Consider the following 22926-nt stretch of genomic DNA (forward strand, 5'->3'; position numbering starts at 1 on the left):
AGAAGGAATTGGGGGGGCTAAATGGACAGTGCACCTCTCTATCTGAAGCCTAGCAAGGGAGGTATGTGGATCCCACTAGAATTTAAAATGAAAAGTAAGGGAGGGGAGGCTCTGGACCTGGGCAGCTTTAGATACAGTGCCAGGCACTTAGGAGGATTTCCACTTCTGAGCCATGGAAGCAGAAATTGACTTTTCCTTTCCAGATATAGCTAATATTCAGAAAGGGAATCTAGCACCTGCCTTCCAGATTTGAACACACTCAAAATTCAGGAGTGCTCAAGCTCAGTTTGGGCAGCTGTTACTTCATTTCCCCCCAAATCAAATAAACTGATCCACTGTAACTTGCTGTAGAATAAATTGAGCAAGAAATGCTTCCCAGTGGTTATTAGGACTAGGACTAGAATGGCTATTTTCAACAGCCATTGCTTTTTTTATTTGTTTTGTTTTAGCTTCTTTTGTTTAAAAGGAAGACCGTGATAGTGCATTCCCCATAGAAACAAAAAATGGAACAAAAGAATAATAAAGGCACCTCAACTTTTCCTCATTTATGTAGGACAGTCTTATAATATGCATCCAGATATCCTCCAGTCACACAAGCTGAAAATTGTTCCACTTTACTGCAGTTCTGTAACCATATGGGAACCAATCCTGTCTGTGTTCTGTGCACATCCAAAATTCTGCTGAATAACCTGCCCTGGTAGCGAGTTACCAGTGACCCAGGGCTGGGGTGGCAGGAGGGTGCAGTTGGTGGGGGAGGCAGGGGAGAGGGAGAGCCCAGGGCTGGGGTGAGGGCAGCAAAAAACCTAGAGCAGGCCCTGCTCTGAAGTTTTGTAATTTTAAACTGTTACCTAGTTTGCATGTTTTACCACACTGGTGAATTGCATACAAATTATTCTTGGAGAATTATGGGCACAACTCTGAAGGTGTTCAGTGCTACTCAGGGTTAGGCCCTTAAATGCCTGCACAAATGGGGGCGGGTCTATGCTCCAATTATGCAGCACCTTTAAGGGGCCTTCTGCAAGGTTGTAAGTTTCATCCAGTAATGAATTACACAACTTGCTTTGAAGTAGAACTTTATTTTAAACTTTAACTGTAATTTTCTGTTAGTATTTAATGATGGGATGGATGGTCTATAGAGGCAAGAATTAATCACTTGTGATGCTAAATCTTCAAAGAAAATAAATCATACATTTTTAATTGAAAGAGCACTTTGAAAACTTCCATTTTAATCAACAAATCATTTTAATTTGAACACTGCTTTTACTTTTCATATCAATAAATTGGATTTCAGTTTATGTTGGTGCTTCTGAATCTTTAGAGAGACGTTTTCCCCAAAAACAAATGGGAGAATATAGGAGGAGGGCTTGCATGGAGGTAAAAATAGAGAATTATCTTGGTAGCTGGAGTTAGATGTGAGGAGGAGATGCCACAAAGAACAACATTGGAGAACGAAAGTATTAAATATACAAATTGCTGAATTTGGTACCATAATAACATGAAATTATGGACCTACATATTGTACATTGACAGTCTAGGTTATAGAATCCATCTTTTCAGACCTCGGGGCTGACCCCGAGACATTGATTATAACACTTTGTTGCCTAGTAATGGTCCAAGCAGGTGTCAAGCAAAAATAATCACACGTTCTGGTTGGTGGGTTATAATATTTTATATGTAGATAGCATGTAATTAGTTATTATGTACCATCTTCCTTGGTCCGTCCCGTCCCGTTCTCCCTCTTTTCCCCCCCCCCCCCCCCCCCCCCCCCCCCCCCTCTTTTAAAGAGAAATTTATTTTATATCACTTGGCTGCCACAGAGAGACTGGGGTGTCCTTCCTTTTTTCTTTTTAGCAGGTGGCAAACAATTGTAATCTCAGGGGTAGCCGTGTTAGTCTGGATCTGTAAAAAGCAACAGAGCGTCCTGTGGCACCTTTAAGATTAACAGCTATATTGGAGCATAAGCTTTGGCGTCTGACGAAGTGGGTATTCCCCCACGAAAGCTTATGCTCCAATACATCTGTTAGTCTTAAAGGTGCCACAGGACTCTCTGTTGCTAATTGCAATCTCCTCTCTCTGGTTGTCTTTTTTCCTCTTTCCCTTTCCCCTTGCAAGTGTGCACATGCCATTACTTCCCACAGACTCTCATTTTCTTATCTCACCAAGAGTAGCAGAGGTAAAGCACCTCTAGAAAAGTTGTTCACACAAGTTTTGTATTTATTGCTATACAAAGAAAAGGCAGATTAAAATGTTGGTACTGATTTTGATTTATGTGATACATTGATGTTTTAACTAAGATTGCAAAATAGAGGTATTAAATTTATTAAAAACTGACACTCTAGCACTTACTCCAAAAAGTGAAACAGGTCTAGGAATAGGTCTTCCTAACTTTATATTGGTTCTCACATTGGTGGCATATGGTTAACATTGTATAAAAATAATGATCAGAGGAGGAGTGTAGTACTCCTGAAGGAGAACTTGGAATGCTCTGCTATCAGGATAGCAGTATATTTTAGTCTTTAAAAAAAAAAAATAGATCAAATGAAATAAAACTGCCTTGATAGCAGCTTTCAATTCTTGGAAAAAGGAAACCAGTTTATTCAGTAAGAATTAAAAATCTTTTAAAAAATTCAATATATTAAGATAGTTGGGGAAGAAAGTAGGGCTTTAATTACTTTTACATGCAAAGGTTGAGAAGCTGTAAAAACAAAATTCTTAATTTTCTCAAAATGCATAATTAAAAGACCCCAGTTGAGTAATGTAGGCATACTCTTTAGCACGCCAAGAGTAATCTGCCTAAAGTTACTGATTAACTTGTACTAATTTTCCATTTATGAGCCTGCACTGACAGATTCAGTGAGTGGAACGCTTCTTCTTATAGCAGTTTAGCTGACAGCAAGTAGTTGAGGGGTTTTTGGGTGATTGGGGGGGGGGGGGGGGGGAGGGGGGGGGGGGTGGGGAAAAAAGGAGAGGGGGGGGGTGGGGGGGGGGGGGGGGGGGGGGAAATGAGTTTATTCTTAAAGCAAGAATAAAACACAACTGGCTATATTAAGAGTCTTCATTGTCTAAACTGCACACGCTACCATGATCATATTGCACGTTTGGTAATCTTGTGCAAAATATGAAAATATCCTCATTTTCACATGTAGTTGCCGTAATTGCATGCTTTTTTGTAGATAGTTTAAAAAAAATCAGTAGAGCCCTGCAAATCTTCAGATATTCACTTAATATCTGCGGACCATGTCTGTGGATCATGTATCGGATGCAGATACACATTTTGTATCCATGCAGAGCTCTCTCAATCAGGCTCTTGATGAGTATACTAAAATGTTTTAAATCCATGGTATAATCAATCTTTGCTAGATTAACAAAAATAAATTCTATATTGTGATAGTTTGCATAGATGCATAATGTTAGTGCACACACATTGTGAATAGTTTTAGATACCCAACTTTGTTTTTATCTGTATATTGTCATTACCTCTGTTTCACAGATAGAGGGAAACTGAGTGACAAAAGTTGTAACTTCAGTTAACATGGCAGAACTAGAACCCAGCTGTCTTAAATTCTGTATCCTATTCACAGGCCCACACTGCTTCTAACATGTTAAAATGTGCAAACCAGGACAGAAAGTTGGAAGCACTGCTGTTGAAAGACCGGTCTTGTCTTTAGGTAGCTTGTACAGGATCTGACTGAGGATATGTTGTTCCTAAGTGCTGTTGTCTAGCAGTGATTGAACTGTGCTGCTTGCCGTGGGTTGGTGATCTGGTGTAATGCCAGGTTTTTTCCTTGTCTAAGCTTTCATCTAAAGCAGGTCGGCAACCTTTCAGAAGTGGTGTGCCGAGTCTTTGTTTATTCACTGTAATTTAAGGTTTCATGTGCCAGTAATACATTTTAATGTTTTTAGAAGGTCTCTTTCTATAACTCTATAATATAAAACTAAACTATTACTGAATGTAAAGTAAATAAGATTTTTAAAATGTTTAAGAAGCTTAATTTAAAATTAAATTAAAATGCAGAGCCACCCTGACCGGTGGCCAGGACCCGGGCAGTGTGAGTGCCACTGAAAATCGGCTCACATGCTGCCTTTGGCACGCATGCCAAAGGTTGCCTACCCCTGATCTAAAGTGTGCTTCTCTAACATGAAAGGACTTGTTTCACACGTGTTTTTTTTTTTTTGTACTGCTGTAAGTTACTTTTTCACACTGGCACAGTGTGTTTGTAGTTTACTCCTGGGGGAACTCTTTTCCCCCATAAATAAAAAATTCTGTGCACAATATTTTAAAATTCTGTATATTTTCTGTCAAAATAATGCAATATAATCCAAGCTGATTTAAATAAAATACCAAAATAATTAAAACTACAATACAATGGATGCAGAATAGTAGTGGGGAGCATTGGAGGAAATCACCAATCCCCCTCTAATAGTAATGTAGCTAGTATTGACCCTTTACTTCTAGTTATTAATCAACAGATATATGGTCAGTGTTGCATCATAGGCAATTGAAGAGCAAGTGAGGGCTGGGGACTCAAACTCATAATTCATACTGGCTACTGGCCATCTCCTAAAAGGTCAGTAGCAAACAGTTCATGGAGCACATTTGGATAGGAAATTTTTTCATTCCAAAAATGTAGACCAGTTCTAATCACTAATGCACCATAAGCATTTATAAGGTTAATACTGTCCTTTACAATAAGCCTCCTTTACACCACTCTGTCAATGTAAAGGAGCCTTAAAATTTTTACACCTGTTTTATACTCCTTGGGGAATTCACGAAGAACAATGGGAACAATTCACCAAGCAGGCAGGTTGCTACATTCTGCTCTGCCTGAGGGCACAGAGCCTGTCCCACACCTGCCTCTTCAGAAAAAACCCAAAGCTCTTCCCCTCCACACTGAGCGTGCCGCAATAGCAAGCGAGAGGGACAGTCTCTGTCTCACGCATGACTGCCCAGCCCCCCTCTCACCCCCCGTGGTGACTTACGTTTCTACCAGCTGCTCTGGGTGCCCAAACTGACCAGGGAAGGGTCACATGACTGCTCTTGTGGCTTCCCCGTCAGAAGTAATTTTTCTGCAGGGAAGCAAAGAAATCTGTGGGGCCATGAATTCTGCGCATGCGCAGTGATGCAGAATTCCCCCAGGAGTAGTAGTTGGATAGCAACACTGGTGTAAAAAACAGTGTAGAAAAGGCCCGATTTACAAAAAGGCACTTATTGCAGTTTTAAAATACAACTTTGTTTTTTCATTATATGGATCTAGAGACAGTGAAGGAATGTCAACTAGAAATATGCTCTGAGGTACATTAGATGGTTAGATTACCACATTTCAGCAAAACACTTAACTTCTGGACGACCAGTTATAAGATTAGAACTAAGGGACAATCAACTCTTTTCACATCCTTTCTTTAAAACTTATTCAACACCTTTATTTCTTATTTCCTTAAAACATTTATCTAGAATCACACTAGATTAAGATCATACAAAACTCACTGTTGGATGATTTTTTTTTTTTTTTTTTTTTATGAACATTTTATGAAACCTTAAATCTCTTGACAGTCTCTGGTGAAATCTTATCTTCACACCAGCTGACAAATGAGTTATATTTCTGCCTCCCCTTTCCTTCCTCTATGGAAGCAATTCTGAACAGATATCCAAGTAACCTGACCACATTAAGAGCAATAGTAACACAGCTAGGGAAATCAAACTATTGCTCGTGTAAAACCAAAAATCACTGTCAAAATCCTGCTTTTATAGAGGCTAGTGAACTTAATCATGCGAGGAGATCAGTTGGGCCAAACCAGAGTATAACTGGCACAAGTTCTGCTGCATGGGAGAAGCAGAGAACTGCACGGTGATCTGGTGCTGGGTGTCATGAAACCAAGTTCTCTGGTGCTGCTCTTTGCAGGGAGTGTAGATTGGGGGCAGAGCCATTGAGTCTCCAGACAACATGTTTTAATTAGTGGCATGAATTTGCTGGCCACAAACCTTGTTGGGTTGGAGGGAGAGTAAATAGTGGCGGCTGTAGCAGTGTGTAGGTTACAGGAGGGGCTACAGAGTGGCTGTGTGGGGTTCTTGTGTTCTGATGCCACGTACTTTGAAAGGTTGTAATTCTCTATCATTATACTTGGACTTAAGATAGGAGATTTGGATTTCACCTTAAACAAACGTAGATGTATATGTACATAGAAATTTTAATGCGTTATAAGCATATATTTTGAGTTTTGCATTCTTTTTACGAGAACGAAGGAAATAATTCCATATGTACTGTGTCTGAATTTTCAATTCTTTCTAGTATTTTCCTTTCCTTAGAACTTCTAAAGCTCTGCGGTATTTATTAGCCTTCTGTTTTTGGAATGAATAAGTCCCTTTTGAGCCTGCAAACAGTGGATCAAAACTTTCAAATTTGGATGTTCAAAATTTTCTGGCTCCTGAATAAAAATGGCTTAACTTTTAAGTGTTACTGAGCATGTGCTGCTTCCAAAAGGATCTTACAGTTGAAATTTCAGTCAGGTCTAGGAGAACTTTTGCAAGTATAGCTATAATGGTCTACTATACCAGAAAAGCACTCCTAGTGTGGACGCAGATTATATCAGTGAACCTGCACTTTAGCTCTATAGCTCGTTCCAAGACACCCTGCTCCTCTACCCCAGTGAAACAACTGGTATAGGTTTTCCCAGGGTCTCCACTTTGCTGGCACAGCTATTTTGGTCAGAGATCATACCTTGTCACACTGCTGACCAGCATAGCTGTAGTTATCTGTGAAGTAAGTAGTGTAGACCTGGCCTTCAACCTTTAATTGTAGATTTAGAAACTGACCTACATTGCCAAGTACCTGGATTGCTTACATCGGGGTAGTCAGTTATTTTTGATCAAGATAACTATACCTTGAACAAGAAATATATAAGTTCCAAAGTCCAGAGAAACATTTTTCACACTGCAGAAACAATAAGTAAATACAAAGATTTTGCGGATCCTGGTGGTCTGGATTTGGCCCGCGGTCTGCCTACTGACTACCCTTGGCTTACATGATAATACAGGTACAAGCCTGTCAACATAAGGGCCAAAGCAAAAGCTTTCACTCTCTAATGTAATTTAAATTAACAAGTATGCAGCTAGTGCACAAAGGACTTTAGTGTATGTATACTACATAATGCTCTGTAAGTAATAAGTTGGGAGACATACTCTTTTCAGGTAGTTCAAGATTTGGGCATGAAGGCATCTGCCTGATTTGGAGGATTACGCTTCATTTCCTTCCACTCCAGGAAAAACTGATTCGTTTAGAACAGTTGTGCACATTATAATGAAATTAAATATATATCACAGTTATGAGGTGAGGAAAAACGACTTCATTTGTTCTTGGTTACTCAGTAAATCACACATGTAAGTGGAGGAGTGGGAGCAGAAATAGAAACAAATAAAAAGGGAAGTTTAAGCTGCTTTGAGGACCAGCAATCACCAGTTCCTGTGTTCAGGTGCTTTATAGGGTTTGTGAGATATTTAACAATCCTATTGAGACACAGAGAGGCTCATGATGTTCTTTGGAAATACTTTCACCAGTTTTCAGTATTGTAGGAACACTGGCAGTGAACTCCAGGGTGCGGTGGCTTACAGAAAAAAGAAACCTTTTATTGTGATTGCATTTATTTAGATATTTAAGTCAAGCACGTTAGTCTAAATGTCTTAACCGTTCAGCAGCTGATAGAAGGGTATTGAGCATGTCCATTGAGCAAGGAGAGTCATGAAGACCCACTTATTTGCAACACATCTGATGAACCTGTGTCTGGAGCATTTGAGGTTTGCCCACAGGTGCTGCACTGTTGGATCTGTCACAAGATAGGCATTGGCTGTTTGAAGTTTGTTCTTGGACCTAGTATGCTATCTGGAGGTGACACTGAGCTTGTTTTAAAGGAGTTGCTCAAACAGAGTGCCTTGAACTAAGACAGTAGACTGGTGGAATAGACACAGCTTTAAACTGGAGTAGCTGTGGCGTGTCTTTCACCATAAGGCTTGTTGCCTGATACCAGAAAGGGTAATGTTGTACTGGCAGCTAGGTCAAGTTGGTTGGTCTCATGGTACCAGTTATTTCGCATAGTTAGAACCCTGCACAGATGATAAATTTGTCTGTCTCCATTCCGTGATCCGCAAAAATGGTCTGCAAATATCTGCATCCGTGGATATAAAGTGGATATTGGCGGATTTGCAGGGCTCTACAACCAGCTCCACAGGTCACCGTGTATCACACACAACACCTCCCCGCGCTCCAGAGAGCTCCTGCCCTGCCATATCTCCATCCTCGCTCCGGGCAAGGAGCTACAATCCTGGGCCCTCATGTGCAGTGCTGCCCTCCAAGTGGGGAACTCAAACACACCTGCGCAGCCTCGCAGCTCTAACACACACAGACCCAGTCAGGACAGATAGCAGCAACCACTACGCTCCTCAGTGCTCGCTGTTGCCGGTCACTAGTTAAAGTACAACACCACTTCTTTCAGAAAGGCAGTTCATTCACTATGCAGTAGCAAACTGTCGTGTTCCTTTCTGGGAGTTGTAGTTTACCTCCTTCGTCTGAGCAATCTGGAGACTACAATTCCCAGAATGCCAGGCGGCGTATTGCCATATATTGCAGCCCACTGCTGTGTGATCAGAGAGCGGAGCTGGAGCCTGAGGGCTTGGTGCCAGCCGCTCTGTTTGGGTGAGTGTGTGCTGTGGTCAGAGCTCCGTCCCCGCCTCCTCTATCTCACATCTGCTCACCTCCTGGGCCCCTCATACCTTCTGCTGTTGGGGCCAGAGTATTTTCCTTGCCCCCATTCTGTCTGTTACAGCGTCACCCTAATTTCTATGGGGAGATCGCTAGAGCCCTGCACAGGCCATGCTTTGGAGCAATTCAACTCATCATAATCTGTAGTTCCTGAGAATTTGAAATATTTTCATAGAACACATGTATTTGCTGGTTTAAATTGTAATATAGATGTCTATATTAAGCATTCTTTTGTTTTTAATGTTGCCGTGTAAAATTTTGTTCTTGTCTATTAATGCCTCTCATTTCTCTTCTAGTTCCTTCGGATATGTGCTGATCTCTTTCGCCTGGTTCCTTTTCTAGTCTTCGTTGTTGTTCCATTCATGGAGTTTCTGCTTCCAGTAGCCCTTAAGCTGTTCCCTGGCATGCTTCCTTCAACATTTGAGACAAAATCCAAGAAGGTAACCACAGCATAGATTTGGAATCGGTCAAATATTTAACAAGAACTAAACTATACTTGAAATTTTAACTTGCTCCTTGTTGAGACTTCATAAGCGAAAGCCATGTTTTGTTTCTTGATAGCAGGATGCTAACATTTTCCTGGGTTACAAATTGCTAACTGTTTAACAAAACAGTTTTAATAGTTTATTCCTATTTAACCTAGCTGGGATATTGTAAGCATCCTCCTAGCCAGAATCGTATTTTAAAAGTTCTAGCATAGTTCTAGTGAAAGTGTGCTCAGTGCCTTAGACATTGGATTCGGTTTTAGCAATTTACAAAACTTTTTGTTATGTCAGAAGTTGATAAAATTGTATTTCCAGACAAACCTCATTTAAAGATGTAGGTAAGCTTGAGAGTAAATACCAGTAATATAAGGGTGAAAATTCTTATGTTGTGTTTTTAATAACTATCCATTAAAAAGCCAGGAAATCAAAATTAAAATTGAACTTGTAAGAAAATGCAGCCTTCAGCTGTATTGAATTTCATAGTTAAAGGCCACCTCCTCTTCTGCATACCTCCCAGGATGCTGAAGGAAAGATGTGGATCTTTCCTTTTTCCATTTAAAAAAAAAAAAAAAAAAAAGAGAGGTTGAGTTGTGGCTCTTACCTAAGTATCATATGCAGAGGAGAGTAGGTTGGCTTGTTCCACTGAATAAAACCCTCGGTTTATTAAATTCAGACTGAATTATGTACACAACTTACATAGCACTAACATTACATAAAATCGATTGATTTTAAGGCCAGAAAGGGATCTTTGTGATCTAGTCTGACCTCCTGTATAATCCAGGTCACAGGACTTCCATGAACTAATTCCTGTTTCAGGCCTAACAGCTGTAGTTGAACTAAAGTATATCTTTTAGAAAAACATCCAATCTTGATTTAAAAATTTCCAGTGATTGAGAATCCACCCCTTGGTTGGTTGTTCCAGTGGTTAATTAACCTCACTTTAAAAAAAAAAAAAAAAAAGCCGCTTATTTCTAGCTGGAATGTCTAGCTTCAATTTCTAGCAGTTGGATCTTGCTCTACCTTTTTCTGCTAGACTGAAGAGCCCTCTATCAGATTTCTGTTCTCCACGTAGGTACTTATACATTATGATGGAGTCACTTCTTAACCATCTCTTTGATACACTAAATAGATTGAGCATTGTAAGTCTCTTGCTGTAAGGTATGTCTTCTAGTCCTGTAATCATTCTGATGGCTCTCCAACATCCTTCTTGAATTGTGGACACCAGAACTGGACACAGTGTTCCTGTTCCATTAGTGCCAAATACAGAGGTAAAATAACTTCCCTACTCAATTTTCACCAGTTTTTACAAGCAAAACGCACATTAGCCCTTTTGGCCACAGTGTTGCAGCGGGAACTTAGTGTTCAGCTGATTTATCTGTGACCCTCAAGTCTCTTTCAGAGACCAGCATAGTCTTTTCCACCCTGTAAATATAACCTGTATTCTTTGTTCATAGATGTAGACCTTACATTTAACCATATTAAAATTCTTATTGATTACTTGCGCTCAGCTACCAAGTGATGCAGATACGTCTGTCTCAGTGTTTTATCCTCTTTATTGTTTACCATTCCCTCAATCTGTGTCATCTGCAAACTTTATCAGTAATTTTGTTTTCTTCTAAATCATTGATAAAAATATTAAATATCATAGGGCCAAAAAGATCCCTTGGGATCCCACTTGAAACTCACCTGCTCAGTGATTCCCTGTTTACAGTTACATTTGGAGACCTGTCTGTTAGTCAGTTTTAATCCATTTAATGTGTGCCATGTTAACATTTTGATTAAGAAACTAGAACAATAAAAAGTTATGTAGTACAAAGTCAAATGCCTTACAAAAGTCTAAGTATATTACATCAACACTAGTAGTTTCAAAGAAAGATACCAAGTTAGTTTAACTTTCACATTTTCCATCAACCCATGTTGATTGGTATTATATTACAGGACTCTTATTAATAAAAAAAATAAAGTATTAAGAATTCTAGTATTTTTGCCTGGTGTTGCTGAGAGGCCTATAATTACTGGGGTAATCTTTTATCCCTTTAAAAATATTAGCAGAACATTCACCTTTTTACTTCTCTGGAACTTCCCCAGTTTTCCAAGATTTGTTAAACATCTACTTTAATGGTCCAGAGTGCTCCTTGGCTAGCTCTTTTAAAATACTTGGATGCAAGTTTTATGGACCTGTTTATTTAAAAACACTTCTTAGTAGCTTCTGTTTAACATCCCCACCTTAGTTACTGTTGGAATGGAAAGTATTTATTCTTACAATGGTGATTTTAAAAAACAAAAACACATGGAGATATACCTATCTCATAGAACTGGAAGGGATCTTGAAAGGTCATCGAGTCCATCCCCCTGCCTTCACTAGCAGGACCAAGTACTGATTTGTGCCCCTGATCCCTAAGTGCCCCTCTCCAGGATTGAACTCACAACCCTGAATTTAGCAGGCCAATGCTCAAACCACTGAGCTATCCCTCCCCCCTCTATTATCTGGCTTTTTCCCAACTACAGAACAGAAATATTTTATTAATCACTTCTGCCTTTTCTGCATCATTATTGGAAAATCTACCACTTTCATTTAGTAATGAACCAATGCGGTTGTTAGGGCTCATTTTTTCTCTGATACACTTAAACATAAACAAAACCCCCACAACAAAGACCCCCAGGTGGCAGCCCCTTATCCCACCCCCACCGACCCCTTCCCCCACAGTTGTCCTTAACTCTGTTAGTCATAGATTTATTTGTGGTCTTTTGCTTCCCTTATCTATTTCCTAAATTTTTTAGTTTCTCATTTATATTGATTGATATGAACTTTTCCTTTATTCCATTTGTTTTATTTTTATATCTGTATATTGTACTTTCCCACTTAGCTATGCTGGGTTTTTTAATCATTGTAGCCTTCTTTCTCAGTTGGGAGATTGCAGCCTTTGGGGCTTCTAGTAAAAAGTTCTTAAATTCCAATTATCATTCACATTTTTTTGTTAAAATCTTCTCCCAGTTGATCTGACTCATAATTTTCAGCTTTGTGAAATTGTTGCTTTGAAAGTGCCAAGTATACATTATACTGGTTGGTTCTTTATTCTGTTTGCACATAACAAATGTAATCAAGTCAGGAGCACTTTTGCCTAAGCAACCACTAACTTTTAGTTCTGTGATCAATTCCTCTTTATCTGTCAAGATGAGGTCTAATATAAAATTCAAATTCCCCCGTGTTGGATGCAACCCTCTTTGAGTCATCTACAACTTTTAGAAATTTCAAGAACATTTTAGTATTGGCAGCGTGAGACATCCAGTTTGTTACTCCGATTGAAGATCCCCTGGATAACATAAATGCTTAAGGAGCTGGTCATCTAGTTCGCTACTGTAACTTGGTGGTCTGTGGCAGACATCAACTAGTACTCCATCTTGTGATTGTCTGTTAGACCATTGATCCATAACATTCAAGAAACAGGTAACGCCATTTTTGACAGAGTTCCAATCTTCTCTTTTCCACCCCCCCCACTTTTTGTCTAGTCAGTCCTTCCTAAACAGGTTATAGATGGACAATAAATGGCAACTGATCAAATGCTGTGGTGTAATGACATCTAACATACTCTAGTATTGGAAAAAACCTGTGGAGCCTCATCCAGAGAGAGGTTTACAAGTGCGGGGGAAGGGAATCTTGGTGGGTATAATTCTGGAAAGGACATCTTAAAGCAAACATGCTCTTGTTTTTTATAGGAGGAGAGATTGAAGAAAGAATTGAGAGTGAAACTTGAAGTGGCAAAATTTCTTCAAGACACTATTGAGGAGATAGCCTTAAAAAATAAAGCAGCCAAAGGAAATGTTACTAAAGATTTTTCTACCTTCTTTCAAAAGGTAAAAATATAACCTTGTACTCTGTTCACATAAAAAGTAAATTGCTTGATATTTTTATCTTACTAAGCAATAGACAGTGGTGAAGAAGAAAACTAAGCTTGTGGCATAATCTGTTGCTACTTATATCATGGTCACCTATCTTTACTCATTATGTTGGGCTTAAGTGAATAGTGTGTGACGTATGCTGAACAAAAGGTGCAGAAATTTTGCTCTTTCAATTACAATTTATTGTGCTGAGATCTCACTTTGGTATTCCAGGTGGCACTTTTACTTTATCCAATACATTTCTGTTTTAATTCTCAAAAGCAACACATCTCCTCTACCTTATCGTTTATTTCCTGTGTTAATGAAGCTGATTCTAATGTTGAATGCGTAGTAGCTTCCATTTTACTATACACAGTGGCTAGCACTGGGACATGGAATATGAAAAGTGAGAGAAAAATGTAAATTCTGTTCTAGTCAACTGGCTAGAAATTATGTAATTGTTCCGAGTCAGCTGTGATTACATAACTTAATCGACACTGGAAAGGAAGGATGATTCAGTAAATGTGGTAAAGCTTGGGACTTGGGAGATTGGAGTTCAGTTCCCTGCTCTTCTGACCAAGACTTCCTCTGTGACCTTAGATAAGGCATTAAATCTGTCTGCCTCAATTCCCCATGGGTAAAATGATACTTCCTTACCTCACATGGGTGCCATGAGGATAAATACATTAGAGATTGTGAGGCACTCAAATACTACGTTGATGGAGCCATCTGAGTACCTTAACTAATGATGTCAGTAGTTAGTCTTTTACACTATAAAACTACTGTATAAGCATTATCCTTGCAACACCCATGAGTTAGGGAAGAATTCCTGCTTTGCATGTCGGGGTGCGGGGGGGATAAAAGACTCGGAAAAGTTAAGTGACTTGTTAAGGCCCTTCAAAAGATTGAGTGCAGAGCTGCAATTAGAACTCTGGAGTTACTGGTTTCCACCCCGAGCTCCATATGCTAGACCTCACTGCCTCAGTAATTTAAGGAAACACATGCACTTTTATCTAACAGATCTTATCATTTTCATGTACATTATTGATTTGTAGGAGAATTAATGGGGGAAGGGGAGCATTATTAAACAGCATTATTAAAGTAATTTAATGAGGTGCTAGTAAAAGATAAACACATAGCAAAGATATTTTAGATCAGTTCTATAAATTTTAAACTTAAAAATACTTTTCTCTTCTGGTTGGTATTCCAATTAAAATTAATAACACAATATCTTGCTCATGTACACACCTCTGTACTAATGGAACACTCAGGTTGTGATGGGAAGCAGAGGTACGGAACTTGCATTTTTAAGGATAAAACATGCTATATATCTTTTGGCACTACTTATGTCAGTAGAAATGTTTCTGTGATTTTAAGAAAGGGGGTGGGAATTGTCTTGAATTAACATTCTCCTTAATGTTTGCAACCGGCAAGAGACTGCCTAGAAATGGAATATAAACAAAAGTGAAACTGACTTTTTTCCATTATCCCATCTCAGAGAAATGCAAAAAGTTAAGTATAGGGGTGTGTGGTGGTGTGTGTTTGTTTGTTTGTTTGTTTTTAATTAATTTTTTTATTCTTTTGGTTCTAATGGTCTCTGTAGCCTAGGATATTTCATCAACTCCTTTCACCTAGTAATGTTTTGAGCCCTGGCTGAAAATGAAAGACTAAACCTGTAGGTGTGAAAGATTGGGGGTGGGGGGGGTGGAGGGGAGCTCCCACCAGTGAAGTCTAGAGGCTGCATTCTGAGAAACTTCAGCTCCTCTGTCATGCCAACTTTGGTTGGGGGTATATGTGCATTAGCAATTTCTTCTGGGATTCTGAGGCTAGACCTTGCTTGGGTGCTCCATGGTCCGTAGCCTCTGGGTAGTAGGTTTATGCTAAATTTGTAGATCCTTTCGCTGCAAGTAGAGAGGAGCTTTGCCTTTTTTCCTTGCCTCTCTCAACCAGAGCCCCTTGACTGCTGCAAAGGTGAAAGTCTGATACTCTTTCCTTCTGCCAGAGCATTCTGACTCTCGTAGGGCAGAGTGAGGGATCAGGAAGGGGGGGAAAAAATGGAGGACAGAGCAAAAGGACTGCTACTACTTTGAGTAGTATCCCTATGGATTCTCCACTGTAGGTGCAGCAGCGCCTCCTGCGCCTGGGATCAGAGATCTTCAGTAGCAGTGCTTATTGGGCTGCACATGTGCTTCTCCCTGTCTCACTCCATGGGCGGCATCTATATATAGTCTATCTGGTCTGGGCCAGAATCCAGAGCAGAGCCCTTCTACCTCAACCTTTAGAGACTCTCCTTAACTTACCTTACATTAGTAGTGATTAGCCGTTTTCTGTTAATTCCTCCCCAACCCCCCTGAAATAAAATCTTTTAGTTACTCTGCCCTTCCCATTACCTTATGCTTTCCCCATTTCCTGCCCTCCCTGATTGGGAGCTCTCCCCCCTCGGGACTATGCTGGGATCCCCCAGGTACAAGAGGTGCCTCTCTTGTCAAGAGGCCTTTCCCATGAGTGACAGTCACTCACAGGTTTCAGAGTAGCAGCCGTGTTAGTCTGTATCCGCAAAAAGAAGAACAGGAGTACTTGTGGCACCTTAGAGACTAACAAATTTATTAGAGCATAAGCTTTCGTGGACTACAGTCCACTTCTCTAAGTCTCTAAGGTGCCACAAGTCCTATATGCATCCGAAGAAGTGGGCTGTAGTCCACGAAAGCTTATGCTCTAATAAATTTGTTAGTCTCTAAGGTGCCACAAGTACTCCAGTCACTCACAGTGCATGCGCTGCCTCAGTGAGGGCCACATAGCATAGAAGTGTACCCACTGCACCAGCTTAACCACCTGGGCCCAAAAGGACTATGAACTCAGACTAACTATTCTCCTCATGGAGAATTCACTATGACCAGCTTCGGCCCCTCACCCTGATACCTTTCTGGCATGGCTCTCACCCTTGGCTTAGTCATCATCTGACTCCTGCTTGCTGCAGCCATCCAAGACAGGAAAACATTCTTAACAGGAAGAAACAGACTACTACATCACCTGCTGAGGGAACCACCTCAGAGAAGCCATTCCTTCCAAGGACAGTAGCCTCAACATCATCTGGGTGAGACTTAGCTTCCATGACCATCTAGGTACCTCTGGTATTGGAGCTAAAGAGAAGTCCAAGGACCCTAAATGGGCAGCACCACATGCAGACACCATGTCTCTCAGGACTGAGCAGCACAGTGCAAGAGTTTCCGAAACGGTACTGAGTGCCTCATCTAAGACCACTTCAGGTGTTTTGTCCCAGGCAACTGTTTCGGCACTGACCAAATCCTCGGCACCGGGCAAGATCTTGGCACCGAATAAGCCATCTATACCATCTATTGGCCGCTCGAGGGAATGCATGCTGCCCTTGGCACCAATAGCTCCTTCACTTTCCAAACAACCACCGGTGCTGATGATGCTTTTGCCTGTTCCACAGAAGTTCAGATTTCCAAGGGACCTGGTCATCTTTGATATGCCTGAGTCTCTGCTTTTCTGTAGAGAGCTTCCTGTAGCCCATGTTCTTCCCTGGAGTCACAACACTACTGCACTTCACCACTGAGAGAGGGTGGTGCAGTTCCCAGCAAGGAAGAAGAGGAAGAGAACGAAGAGTACTCTGTTCTACCCCCATATCCAGAACACAACACAGACGAGCAGCCAATCGTCTGTGTGTATCTGGAACCCAGAACCGAACTAGGATCCTGGTACGGACGCAACCCTACTGGGACCCATGGGCTATGTACAAGGCACAGTTTCCCAAACCGCCTTAGAGCAGATCCAGGAACATGCATGATTGCCATCCTCATCCATCTCTCAACCACCTGATGTGGACTCAGTAATGATGGAGGAACAGCAGAAGGAAACTCCACTTCTCCTCCTCTTCCCCGATGAGGCCATCAGGCCACCACCTCCTATGTCTGCAGACAATTTCAGACACTTTCAAGAACTATTCTGCAGAATCACAGCATTTCTCTTGATCCTGCTGGAGAAGTCAGAGAGCAACAACATAATCTGCTTGATACCCTACACACCTCCACATGGACAAAGATAGTCCTCCCTATTAATGAGACCCTCTTGGACTCTGCCAAGGTGCTCTGGCAGACCCCAACATCCATCCCGCCAGCCTGCAGGCGAATTGACAAAAAAATACTATGTTCCCGCTAAGGACTTAAAATTTCTTTTTTCCCCTCCTACTCCAAACTCCCTGGTCATCAATGCAGTACACCGGAAGGGACACCAATACCAACCCAGCAACTGGAAGCGACTAGACTTGTTTGGTCGCAAAGTATATTATTCTGTGACACTCCAGTTCCATAACGCCAATTACAAGGCTCTTATGGCCAAATACAATCATATGAACTGCAGTAGAACCTCAGAGTTACAGACACCTTGGAAATGGAGGTTGTCCGTAACACTGAAATGTTTGTAACTCTGAACAAAGCACAGTTCAGGCTCCAGATTCAGCAGCTGACACGCCAGGCCAGGCTTCAGTAGCAGCTGAGCTCCCTCCTCAGTTCCGGAAGTTTCCTTGCAGGCAGCTTCTTTCCCTGGCTCAGACTGAGTTTGCAAGCTTGTCCCATGCCTGGCTGGGGTGGGGTGACAGTGGCACAGACCCCAGTGCTGCTCCTGCTCTGCTGGCTCTGGCTGTCTTGGGCTGGCAGCCCCAGCATCTTCATCTCTTAGTTGTAAGTGGCTACTCCATGTGTGGGGGTGCAGCGGGGACAGGCAGCCCAGATGTGCCTACCTTTAAGATACAATACAGGCACAGTACAGTATTTGCTCTTATATTTTTGGTCTCTGCTGCTGCCTGATTGGTTATTTCCAGTTTCACATGGTGTCCAGTTGACCGGTCAGTTCATAACTCTGGTGTTTGTATCTTTAAGGTTCTACTATATTCTAAAACACAGGAATTCTATCAACATTTGCCAGATCAGATGAAAAGCAGGAGCAATTCCAGGCACTCATGCCTGAAGGACACCTTCTCACCTACATGGCGCTACAAGCCTCCCTGGATTCCACAGACACGGCTGCCCACTCCATTGCAACAGCCATGGTAATGAGACAAGAATCGTGGCTTCACCTCTCCAGATTCCCTAAAGCGGTGCAGACCATGGTTGAGGATCTACCCTTTGAGGGTTCCAAACTATTTGCTGAGCATGCTGATGAATCCCTACATTCTCCAAAGGACTCTAGAGTGACTCCGCTCTCTCAACACACTCCTTGTAGGAGTACTGGTCTACAGTTACCTACAGTGGAGCATCCATAGGGATACTACTCAAAGTAGAAGTAGCCCTTCTGCTCTGTCCTCCTGCCTTGTGGTTTGTTTTTTTTTTTTGTTCTCCTTCCTACCCCCTCACCCCACCTTATGAGAGTCAGAATGTTCTGACAGAAGAAAGGAGTATCAAACTGTCACCCTTACAGCAGTCAAGAGGCTCTGTTGAGGAAGGCAAGGGAAAAAGGCAAAGCTCCTCCCTTCTGGCAGCTAAAGGATCTACAAATTTAACATAAACCTACTACCCAGAGGTTATGAACCATGGTGCACCCAAGCAAGATCTAGGGACAGAATCCTGGAAGAAATGGCAGCATGCACATATACCTCCACATCTTGAAGAACATCAGTTACTGCATATGGCGAGTAGCCTTCTCTTCTCATACAACTTTTTTTGTTTTGTTTTTTGTTTTGTTTTAATTCTTTCCCTTGCAAATAAGTCCAAAGTCTTCCTCTGCTTCTGGCCATAGCTTTTTTGAGTAGCAGGAAATTGGCATGACTTTTGGCAGTTTCCTTGGTGCTCCCAAGATTCTGAACAGGAATAATGAAACTGAGTTGCCTAATTTCTTTGCTGCTTCTTGGCAGACTTATGAGCAGCAGCTGCAGAGGTACTGGAATTTTGTCTGAAGATACAGGAAGAATACCACTGCATTGATTCACAGTGACAAGGTTAACGTTACAACCCTAAAAGCTAGTAGCAATTTAAAATATGGTTAACTTCTTCAGAAATTGATGACATAGGTCCCCATATTCACTAGGGATATTTTCTTACTTCCCTGTGATGATGGGTAAGAGAATTTTTCAAGGTTTGCCGTGTGTGTGTGTGTGTGTGTGTGTGTGCTGTCACAACTACAATTTAATCATTTGCAATATGAGACAAACTTCATATCACATTCACTTTCCTTACATCATACAGTGCAGATACCAGAATAATAAAAGGCTAGACTGCTTCCCTTGTTTTTTATTTTTTTTAATCCAAATATTTTAGGTGCTTTGTTAGTGGTATACTTATCTTTCTCGAAGCCACTGATTTAAAAAGTCCTACATGATGTGGGGTTTGGGAGTTCCTAAGTCTTTTAATGCATTTGTGAACTGGGAAAGCTACTTCTGCACCCTCAACAGATTTTGGAAACAGGCTATAGTTTTTTTTCTTTGCCTGTGACAGATATGATGATCATAAAAACTGAAGAGAAAATACTTCTGTTATAAAGATCCCTTTTGCAGGCTACTGTACTGGATCAGTGTTCCTAATTTCTGCTGAAGCTAATGTTAGCAGAGCAGAAGGGCACTCTTAAATTGTAAAATGCATCTTCTCGTTTTACCTCCCTCTCTCCAACTTGTAGCCTCTTCAACGTAGGGACACTTTTGAGGTTGATGCAGTCATAGCCTTTCTTAGCTCCCAAATTTCTGTGTTCTCTGGTTAATAAAAGTTCATCGGATGACTGGAAAACTATCAGCCTCTCCGAGGATGAACAGATTCCCAGATTTCCAGCTGGATAATCCAGTGACAAAACTTCACAGTGCAGGTTTTGTTTAGGTGTCTGAATATACGTGAGATGCTAGCTCAAATAATAGTTGTCAGGCAGAGTATCGGGAATCCTACTCTGCCTAAGTCAGGATAGGCAAACTACAGCCCGTGGGCTATATCCAGCCTGCAGGACTATCCTGCCTGGCCCCCCGAGCTCCTGGCCTGGGAGGCTAGGCCCCGGCCCCTCCCCTGCTGTCCTCCCTACCCTGCAGCCTCCGCTCACTCGCTCCGGCACAATGCTCTGGGCAGCAGGGCTGTGAGCTCCTGGGGCAGCACAGCTGCAGAGCCCGACCTGACCCAGTCTCTGTGCTGTGTGGTGGTGGCGGCAGCAGCGTGGCCTGGCTGTAGCACTGCCAGCCACTGGTGCTCTAGGCAGCACGGTAAGGGGGCAGGGAGCGGGGGGGGTGGAGAGAGGGCAGGGGAGTTCGGGGTGGTGGTCAGGGGGCGGGGGTGTGGGTGGTGGTCAGGGGAAACGGGGTTGGATGGGGTAGGGGTTCAAATTACTCAATGCAGACTGTTCTGTTGACAACCTTTTATTTGCTGTGAGAGACAAAAGACCCTGTGTCTGAATACACACTAATTACACTAATGTGAAAACATTATGGATAATTGGAACAAAATTTTTTTAGTTAAGAACTGTACAGTACTTATTGTTAAAAGCGATATTTATCCATTAAACTTGCTTTGAGATAATTTTTTTTATTTTCTTAGATCCGAGAGACTGGTGAAAGACCTAGTAATGAGGAGATCTTACGGTTCTCTAAACTGTTTGAAGATGAGCTTACACTGGACAATCTTACTAGGCCTCAGCTGGTGGCTCTCTGTAAACTGTTGGAACTTCAGTCAATCGGGACAAATAACTTTCTGCGCTTCCAGCTGATCATGAGGTTGAGGTCCATGAAAGCAGATGACAAAGTAAGTAATTTTAGTCATGCTTTGATTAAAAAAAAAAAAAAAAACAAAAAAACTTACCTGTTCCAATGCTATAAGTAAGCTTGGCAGAATTTGATTTTTATATTAATATTTTTGATGGATATTATCAATTTTATTTTAAAACATTTTTAAATTTTTTGTAGATCTAAAATTTCAGGGTTATGGGAAATTATAGGGGAGGAAGACAGTCATTATTTATTGACAGATGTTGAGATTCAAAAAGTAATAACTTTATAATCGTTAACATAAAATGTCAACATCATGTCAAAACATACATAGTAAATATCCTTAATCAAACTTTAAGTTTTAAGCAATATATTTCTTTCTTTGCCTAGCTGTACATTTTAAAAATTATTATTGATGGAAATATTGGTTTGTGTGTATGGTGAAGTCGACATTTACCAACATTTACAGATCAAAAATCTAATCTTATCAAGTGTAGCTGAAATATACAAATGTTTTGTTTCTAGGCATCTACTTATTTTTGTCTCAAAGTTTTATTAATATTAGTTGTATACTTCAGCAAAAAGACTGAAGCCTTAAAATTAGGTGAGCTTCCTCAATTTAGGAAAGAAATGCTGGGCCTTTAAAAATAAGGCAAAAGTATAGCATTGGGGCTAGAAACATTTGGTTCGTACACTAACCTTACGTTTGAGAGTCTATTTCAAATTTGGTGTGGCCATAGAAAGATGGATTTGATTATTTTGTTGTCTTTTGCTAGCCATTTGTGCTCATCTTCCTCACTACACACTTTACTATGACTGTCAATCTCTCTTTTCAGGGGGGCTAGAACTGAAATGTTTTATGTTAATTATGAATATATTAGGTCTGATTTACATTGACAAAACTGTTTTGGAGAAGCTTGCATAGTGTATGCCTGCACAAACAATGTTGTTAATTGAACACTTTTCATAAGTGCCAAAATCCAGTAGCTTTGATTTGTTCTGAAAGCCACTCGTGTTTGAAGGAAAACTTACTTTTCAATTATGGAAATTTTGGGAAGGCAAGTCCTGTTTTATGAAGGACTTCTAGATACAGATAAATATTAGGCTGTGAAAAATACTACAGTTTTCTGATTACTAAATTCACCAATACAGGCAGTACAGTTCTGAATCATCTCCTATAACTACAGCTCATTAACCCACCTCTCAAGTTCTTAATATCTGTCCAATAGGGATCCATGAAGGTAAACATGGATTTGATAGGACTACCCATTTGGAAAGTTCAGCTATATGTAACTTTAACACTAGGTTATTTCCTTTACATTCACAATACCATTTTAATCTTTTGATTTTATGTATGTCTTCCCCCCTCCACCCCCCACCCGGTTGATCTGTGCTTGTAACTACTATTTATGACAATAGGAATATAGAATGAAAGGGAAAATATTTTTGTAAACTTCATGTCATAGAAATGATTTAAAATATTTACCAAGAAAACCCCAAAACCCAGGGCAGTTCTGGAACTTTTTAAAACAACTTAATGCTGCTTGAAATGTGCAACATAAATGTCTATCTCTTGTTCCAAACATTGCGGTTCTCTTTTTTTTTATCATCACAGCAGCCCCTAGTGATCATTCTAAACATCTATGTGCTTATTGTTTTCCTGTTAACACTTTTTTTTACATGTTCGTTACATGTGAGGTGTTTATTTTACATCTTGTATAGCTGATTGCGGAGGAAGGAGTTGACAGTCTGACTGTTAAAGAACTGCAGGCAGCATGTAGAGCAAGAGGTATGAGAGCTCTTGGCGTAACAGAAGAACGACTAAAGGAACAACTTAAACAGGTACATGTCCAGTAAGATCACTTCAGTACTTGTTTAATCATAAAATAGTAATACTGTTCTGTGTAGGCATATTATATAAATGAACAATATGGGTATTGGTCTTTACTGAATCTGTTACTATTTTCTGAGGTATAAAATTTATATACATTAATCAGACTCAAATTATAAAGCTCTCATAAATTGTGATTTGGGTCTAAGACCAATAGTTCTAAATTTGATGTACACCTTGAACCACCTTTTGTCGCTTTTTGATCCCATGTATACCTTTTGTTTAAGAGAA

General features: G+C 40.7%; 1 protein-coding gene across 2 annotated transcripts in view; it reads left to right on the plus strand.

Annotated features, from left to right (window-relative positions):
• The window catches only part of LETM1 (leucine zipper and EF-hand containing transmembrane protein 1), a 61133-nt gene that overhangs the window by 16152 nt on the left and 22055 nt on the right, over window positions 1–22926 (plus strand). For both annotated transcript variants that reach the window (XM_034771196.1, XM_034771197.1), the window contains exons 4-7: window positions 9047–9190; window positions 12953–13090; window positions 20638–20841; window positions 22527–22646. In XM_034771196.1, the coding sequence (XP_034627087.1) occupies window positions 9047–9190; window positions 12953–13090; window positions 20638–20841; window positions 22527–22646 (606 nt within the window). The remainder of the gene's footprint in view (window positions 1–9046; window positions 9191–12952; window positions 13091–20637; window positions 20842–22526; window positions 22647–22926) is intronic.

The sequence above is a fragment of the Trachemys scripta genome, chromosome 5, assembly GCF_013100865.1.
Source record: "Trachemys scripta elegans isolate TJP31775 chromosome 5, CAS_Tse_1.0, whole genome shotgun sequence".
NCBI lineage: Eukaryota > Metazoa > Chordata > Testudines > Emydidae > Trachemys > Trachemys scripta.